The sequence below is a fragment of the Pelmatolapia mariae genome, linkage group LG23 (assembly GCF_036321145.2).
Source record: "Pelmatolapia mariae isolate MD_Pm_ZW linkage group LG23, Pm_UMD_F_2, whole genome shotgun sequence".
In the NCBI taxonomy this organism is placed as follows: domain Eukaryota; kingdom Metazoa; phylum Chordata; class Actinopteri; order Cichliformes; family Cichlidae; genus Pelmatolapia; species Pelmatolapia mariae.
In genome coordinates this window covers 46,523,633-46,531,954 of record NC_086246.1, presented here as the reverse complement: position 1 = coordinate 46,531,954, position 8,322 = coordinate 46,523,633, and the positions used below count along the sequence as shown (strand labels likewise).

Here is an 8,322-nt window from a genome sequence, read left to right as displayed (position 1 = left end):
AGGAATAGTCAGCAGTCACTTGCAGGTTTCTTGTTTTATTGAATAATGAGTATAAAGGAAAGACACACATGGACTGCTATCTCTGAAAGGAAATAAAGTGTGATTTAAGTCACTCAATAACTGAAAATGATACATGAACTCAGGAGACTCAAACAGAAACTCACCTCAACTGCCGCCCCATGTGAGAGTGAAGAAAGAGTGAGCTGTAGGTGAGTGCAGTCCTTATATAATGGGTGACAGGTGAGTGCAATTAAGGGCAAGCACCACACCCAATCAAAGGTGAGGAAAAGAAACAAGGTGCATCTGGTGAAGTGAGTGTGCTGAAAGGTGAGCCTTTACAACACCTGACTTGTGGCGGACATTTTATTTATTTATTTTTACTGGCACAAATAATTTGTTGGGCATTTTATTGTGGCACCTGATAGTTCTGTCATTTTAGTTTTAGTAATATTTTAAATGACTGTACAAAAAAACCTGCCAGATGCATTGGTTGCATTTTTAGATAAATAGCTTTATATAACTTTATTGTGCAAAAGTTTTCAAAATTTACAATTTAGATTTGCATTTCAAGTTATGAAAATAATGTACTAAACATGTTTGTGGTTTTTACAGTATAACAAATATAACTACTACTAGGATTTTATGTTTTTGTGTGATTTCAGATCAGTTGTGTTAATACAGTATGTCTATGGAAAAAAATAACTGTAACAAGGTTGTGCTGAAAAGAATGATACTAAGCAAGGCAAGGAAAAAAATGAAACAATTTGAAGGTGAAATACAAATGTAAAATCAAAGTAGTCAAAAATGGCCAATTATATTTTGGACCTCAGAGGGTTAACCCAACAAATCATGAAAAATTCCGTTTACATTTTTGTACATGACAGTGCAGATTTCTGACATTTTGTGTAAATTTGAGCAAGTAACAATTTGATTTTTTTTTCTTACAAAGTTGTGGAAGTTAAGTTAGACTTGTGTTTGGAAAAACTTATTGAGCTACATAATTATTTATTATACAGGCTATACAGTACGTAAAATCAAAATTCGCATGTTTTATGTAACTGAAATGTTTATGTGGGCTACAGTCAAAGGCATGATCTTTACTCAGGGGGAGTGTTTATGTCATTTGCTGAAATAACCCCAAAATACAGTTTGATAAGAGAAAATACTTTTTGAAAATATTTGCAAATATTACCAAAGGAAAATTTACTTAAAGCACAAATACGGTGGTGGAGTTTTTAGAATTGTCCAGTACAGCACATAGAGCAGCTGTTTTCTACAAACTGTTTAACAATCTAAAAAAAGAGATATGTGAAAACTTGAAGACTATATGGCAGATAGATTTGAGTTGTGTAATTTATAAAGAAGATTGGTGCAGAATTTTGTCATTCTCCAATAAATATATAAGAAAGGCCAGGGGTAAATTTACTCAATACAAATTAATACACGGATGGTACTTCACTCCTTCTAAACTTTACAGAATGGGAATCATTCCTAATAATATGTGCTGGAAATGTAGCTCAGATCCAGGGACATTTATGCATGCTATTTGGGGATGTGGGAAAGTTCCCTTTTGGCAAAATGTATTGGACAGAATAGGAAGGTGGATTGGTTTGATAATACCCTTGTCACCAAGACTGTGCTTATTAGGGGGTCGGTCTGTGTTACCTGGGGTTTCAAAATATGATTTTGTGGCTATAAAGGTGGGGGTAATTGCAGCGGCCCGAGTGATTCTCAGTGTGTGGAAGGAACCATCTCCTCCAGAAAATAACAGGTGGGAAGAAAATATGCTGAAAACAGTGTCATATGAAAAATTCTTGGCTAGGATTAATGATGATATGGAAGGTTTTGACGAATCATGGGGACGTGTTTTTGGCTGAGACTGATGGATTTTATTTTGGCAGTGCAATTATCTTTTGTTAAATGTTATGTTTGCTGTATTAAGGCACTCAATAATGAAATAACTTAAGAATTTGATTTTATTGCCCCCCCCCCCCCTTTTTGTGTGTGTATTGATATTTAGTAACTATTGATAATGGACCCAAAATGCAAATGTGACTTAACCATGGGATTGAAAGCTGTCTTTTGTTTTGTTAAATGTTAAAAACAAATAAAGACTTCAATTACAAAAAAATAAAAATATGTGGGCTACAGAAAATAATTAAATTAACAACTATATTTACATGTAACATGTAAATATAGTTTACATGTTACATGTAAACTATATTTACATGTAACATGTAAACAGGTTATAGGCATTAATACAAACATTTCTAAAAACCTTATAAACTATTTTTCCTCTGGTCAGCTGTCAGACTTGTTACCATTTAAAACTGAAAAAAGAAAAAGAATACAATTAGTTTCACACAATACAGGAAATTTAGGAAAATAATCAGCTGTCAAATAAAACAGTAAAATCATTACCTTGTGACATGTTAATCTGATTTGTTAGCAGCATTTCTGCTTCTGTTTCATTCATGTTCATGTATACAGTGTCAGCTTTGTTCTGTAGAAAGATTGTGATTATATTTGTTGGTACTGACTTTGAGCAATGCACCTTTAACTTAGGTTATCGCTTACTTTGAACTCTGCAAACAGAGCGCTGCCCATCACTCTCTGCACTTGGTCCTCAACAACAGGGAAGGAGACGACAAAGTACTACACAGAGATGAAAGCAGACATCAGAAGCTGATATTCATATGTCTGAATTAATGTTTCTTTCTACAGATGCAAAACCAAAACAAATGAGAAGCGGAGATGAACCAAACACATTTTTACAAACAGCCCAACTTCAAGAAAAGCAGCCTTTGTTTCCACTTAATTACAAGGCTGGCACTTTCTGGTTCTAATTTAATGCAAAAGAAAAAAAAAAGGGCTTTACTGGAACACAATAATTGCAAATTACTGCTTACACATTTTTTTAAAGAGGGTGGAAGCAGTGGGGACCAAGAAGCAGTCATAAGAAAGCCCATAAGTAATCAGAAAATTCTATCAGAACAGTAACAGAAACTCAAACCATCTAAAAACAGTTTGAGTTTTTAGATGGACTTTAACTGGACTTTAACTGTCCTGCTTTGTAGACATGCATTAGTAGATTGCTGACAGGACCACATTCAAGCATGAGGTAATGAAGCTGACAAAAAAGCAGTCAGGTTACAACAGTGAATATGTCTTATTCTGCTGAAAAGAAAAAGTAAAGAACAAAAAAAAAGTGAAGTCTTAAAATAGAAGGCTGAAGCGCTTTATAGTATTTTTTTTATTTGTACCAAATGGTTGTGAGAAAATCATCATAGGCGTCATCAGCCTGCTTTTTTGAGAAGACACACACACTGAAGTACCTCTAACGTTAGGCTAGCTTGTATTTGGGCATCAGGATGTTCTCTGTTGCCCATAGTGTGCAGAAGATGCTGGATCACTCCAAGAGAGAGAAGCTCACGAGAAAGCTCTTGATCTTCCTCAGCCAGCAACCTTTAACAAATATTGAACATCATTAAAATGCAGAAAGGACATCGGGCATAAAACTGCCAAATCAAACATGGGGCGCTACCGGCTATTGTGAACCCTTGTGGGAGCAGCTAAAGATGGCTACTGTATTACAATATGTAAAGCTATCACACTGCCATGAATAAAATGTTATGTCATGGTTTTATCAAACCATGGCCTAAAAAGTCAGATAAGCTTCATGCATCTCAATCTATTTAGTGGGAAGTATAAACCACTGTGAATCTAAATCACCCTTTTTGCTGTCAAAGAAAGTGGTAACAAGGCAACAACACGACACCTGCCAAAAAGGAAACAGTTTTGCAGGTGGTGACTATAAACCATTGTTCTCTTCTTATCTCCTGACAGATTTTTCTCTAGTTTTGCCTTTTGCTTATGACTTTGTCACTGCAGCTGGGGTTTAGGAGGTAGAGCAGGTTGTCTACTAATTCAGAGGTTAATGGTTTGAGCACCTGGCTACTACAGTCTGCATTTCAAAGTATCCTGGGACAAGATACCGAACCTTGGGTTGTTCTCTGTGCACCGTGAACAACTCAGGATTTTTGTTTATACTGTCCTCATTGAGTTTCTGTGGGTGTGTAATGCAAATGTTAGAGAAGATGATCAGGTATGCATGTATGTAAATGAGTGTGTGACTTGTTTCTAACGGTTTGGTCATAATATCCACATGACGCTCCATGAGCATGGCATGATAGCAATGGTCTTTGGCAACCACCTGCAAAGCCATCATGGTTTTGAACAATTCACATTATGTTCTGTTTGCTAACTGGACAGACAGATATTCCTGAAGTTTAACTGAGTTTGTGTTATACTGTGATTGAGGAGGTTATTTGGACTCCATACCGTATTGTTTTAGCTGCAGCAGCTTGCTGTACAAATACAGGGAAAGATCCAGTCATCTTAGTGATCTCGGATTCTGACAAGATTGTATAAGATTGTCAATAAAACATTTCATGAAAATGACTGTGACAAGTTAGGGCTCATTTACAAAATTATAACACATTAACTGATGGGTTGTGTAACTGTATCAGAAACTGCAGAAAGGCACCAATTAAAATATGAAAAGGCGGCCATAACTGGTCAAAAGAAAGAGGTGTATATTAAAGCCTTTCACAGTGCACAACCAAACTCTAATGTCACCTTTGCTGATTTGATGCTGGTGTTCTTTTTCTTTAATAGGCCTCAGTAGAGCCACCAAACCAGTAAGTAGAACTGCCTTCACATCATAATGCTTCAGGTCTAAGATGAGTTTAATGGCTGCCAAAGATATAAAGAGACAAAACCAGAAAAGCTGATTAATAATAACAGGATCACAATTTTTCATCCACAATCACAATGGCTAATGGAATGACTTGTTATTTCACACAATACAAAGAAATTTCAGGATTAAATTTAAAAAATAGCGTGTCAGCTTACCTTCATCCTGAACTTCTAGGTGTAGGGATCTGAGTGTGTTAAGCAGAGGCTCTACAATGCTGTAATGGGCTGTTTTCATTTTTCGCTGCAAGAGAAAAAATGTTTAAAACTAAAAATCAGTTCTGCAACACACAGACTGACTGCAGTAATATACAGCTTTGTGCATACTCTGTAGGTGGCTGGCTTCACCTGCATGATACATAAGGTGTGCAGAATAAGCTGCAGGGATTTAGGTGAGCTACAAGTCATGCAGGTAATCAGATATTTGTAGACTTGGTCCTGATATCTGGGATTTCCGTGGGACAGGGACTCCAAAAGGACCGACGCTGCCTCTTTGGTTTCATCTCTGTTTGATGTGGACAGGCACTCGCCTATGACTTTAACACCTGGAAACAAAGCAAAAGAAGCATTACTGATAAAAGAAACTATATTGTAGGCTGTTTTAAAATCTGATCTAAAATCTAAAATAAATTTACATATGCCACAGACAAATGTGAAATTTACCGTGACTTTCACAGATGATCTCCTTGTACTTGCGACCTGCTTTTGAGACAGTGAGTAGAAGTTTGATGGCTCCGGCCTTGTCATCGTCTTTGCTCTGAGAGTGGCTCAAAATGTCCAGCAGAGTGAGAACTCCTCCATCCTCCAGGAAGTTCATCAGATACTGATCACTGATCAAATCAGAAGGATTGTTTATTGAAAGAAAACATCTGTTGGCCTAAAGATATTTTTGCAGATTACAGTGCCGCATTTTGGGTCACTCACTGACAAGAAGCAGACAGAAAAATCCCAAGTGCTTTCAGCTGAAGTCCCAGGAAGGTGCCTAACATGTATCTGAAGTATTAGTAAAGGGTTGTCCAGTTGATTTCCCTGTCATTCAAGAGCAGGAACTTATATCCTTCATCCGATCCACAGAAGTCCAAGGTCCTAACTCATACTTTATCAAACTCTCACATGTGCAGGCACATTCTGAAAACTATTCTGATATTTTATGCTAGAATATATGCAGCACCATTTGGCTGTATGTGTATAACAAAAATATGTTTTATGATTTAAATGTGTTGTTTTCACATGTTATGCAGGCCCCTCAAAATCAAGATAGTCCCAAACCCGTGCAGGTTTAACCAGCAGAAGACTTAAATTAAGCCTCATTTAAGTCTCCAAAACAAATCCTGCAGGACTTATGCAAGGAAACACGAATCCCACTACTATTTGGAGATATTTACACCCCACCCAGGACGCGTTTTTTGAGCTGTACAAAATATATATGTCCAAAACTAACAGTTTTCCTAGACCACGGCTGAATAAAGGATACGTGAGCTTCATCCATGTGGTAAGTCGAGCTAGGAAGAGACTGGCGACCTGCGCAAACTCCAGCTCCAGCTCATAAAACGTCTTCCCCGTGTTTTGAGTCACAAAGGTGCTCAACATGCGACCGCGGACCCTCATGTCACCGCGGTCCCATTCCCGAAGAAAGCTGAGGACTTTGCCGATGTTAGCCTGTTGCTCTTGTGTTGACATCGTTTTGTTGCCTTGCTTATCCCTGGTAAACCGAAATTAAGCAACAGCGAAGAAGCAGAACCAGAAATCTGAATAATTATCCAGAGATACAGAATAACATCTTAAATTCAGAGGCTTGATTTTGGTAGCTTTCTTCCTCTATCCCTGGTTTACTGCTGCTAACTCGCGGTTGCTTAGTAACGGCCACACACTGGCACTCGGAAACTTGGTGGGAGGAAAGTCAGAAGAACTAATGACACTACTGCTGCTAAAAACAACTACGAGTGGAGTTGACAACTTTAACACGGTGAAGGAGTTTTTCGCGGAGAAAAAGGTACCTTTGGAAAAGCTGGTATCGCTGACTACCGACGGGGCTCCTGCTCGTCAGACGTACAGGATTCATCGCTCACTGTAAAGGTGACACAGAGTTCCCAAACTTTATGTATTACCACTGCATCATTCACCAGCAGACGTTATGTGCAAAGGTGATCGGCTTTGGGCACATCATGACTCCCATCATGAGTGGACACTTGACCTTGCATTTTTAAGGGACATTACTGGGAAACTGAACCATTTGAGCTGTGAGCTACAAAGCAAAGGTAGGACTGTTGCTGACATGATGCTTTAAATGCATTAAAAGCCCAGATGAACATTATCTCTTTGCATTTACAGAGAAAAAAGATGCTGCACTTACATCATGCAGCACCAGAGTTCCTATGGACTAACAGACAGCGAAAGCAATACCACATGTTCTCAGTGGCAACATGGTAGTGTCATTGCAAAGCTGGATTTAATTATTGAAAAACAAATGTGGTCGTTAAATGTAACATATGATAATTAAACAAAATGCTGCAGATTTGGTGACAAGCTCAGTAAAATCTTATGATTTGTTAAAAATTGTTAGTGGCAAGTGAAAATGTTGTAGAAATGATCATTTCAAAATGCAAATACTTGCAGAAATTTATAGAAAAAACTTGTTGCATATTCATAATTATCTGTTTCCTACCTTGTTTAAACATTGTATATAATTATTGTGAGAAATCATTAACATAATCAGTGTCTTTACATAGATAAATATCATTAATTATTAATGATAACATATAGTTAAAGGTAAATTGACCAAATTTGTTATTTCAGAAGTGTGTATCAAACTGGTAGCCCTTCGCATTAGAAGTAGCTCTCAGTTTCAAAAAGGTTGGTGACCCCTGCTCTGTACTCTACTCTGTGGTCAAAATTGCTTGGTCCCATTAAAACTTTTTCACATTGTATTTGTTTTTTCTTTTGCTTTAAATCTAGACTCTACCAACCAAGACATTTGGTGGACTGCTGAGGAACCTGGGTTTTGCCCAAGCAGAAGACAAGGCTTGTTATGTACTGGCATCACTGGCTGTGACTGAGGAATAGAAGAAACATGTTGAGGAAGCAACACTTGGGCAAACAAAGAATGCATTGTGTTAAAAGGTGCCTTCTGTTAACAATGGTCTCCTGTCCAAGTACTGACAAGGCTGCTTATCTTCCGAGACGAGATCTGATGTGTTCATGGTGGTATGGGCATAAGCGAAAGAGCTTAAAAACCCCCACAGTCATGGTGTAACGACACATACACGCTTACATTTTTATCTGCTATATGTAACTTAAAGTCTCCAAACGACAACAATGTTTGACTTCCAAATCGTCCTAACGCACTGTGTGCGCTCTATCACTTGTACTGTGCTGTAATAAACTAACATGTGTTATTATCTAGATGTTACTGCAGGAAAAGCATTTTTGCAGATCAATGTTGAAGCTACAGTTAATAACGAAGGTTTGCATCTTTTCGCTGTAACATATGAAATGTATCACAGTAACATCTACTGAACTGTGTGATATTTGCCACCTATAAAAGGTCTTTTGTATAGCGCCTCCCTC

At 37.6% G+C, this 8,322-nt stretch overlaps 1 protein-coding gene across 1 annotated transcript; it reads right to left on the bottom strand.

The window, feature by feature from the left end:
* Positions 1-2,301: 2,301 nt before the first annotated feature.
* On the bottom strand, positions 2,302-6,435 carry LOC134621284 (armadillo-like helical domain containing protein 1). Its single transcript, XM_063467710.1, has 11 exons — positions 6,230-6,435; positions 5,680-5,748; positions 5,419-5,585; positions 5,104-5,300; positions 4,915-4,999; positions 4,639-4,755; positions 4,342-4,414; positions 3,336-3,465; positions 2,578-2,655; positions 2,422-2,503; positions 2,302-2,330 (listed from the first exon to the last, which is right to left on the bottom strand). The coding sequence occupies exons 1-11, from the start codon at positions 6,433-6,435 to the stop codon at positions 2,302-2,304; spliced, it is 1,233 nt and encodes a 410-aa protein (XP_063323780.1).
* Positions 6,436-8,322: the final 1,887 nt, after the last annotated feature.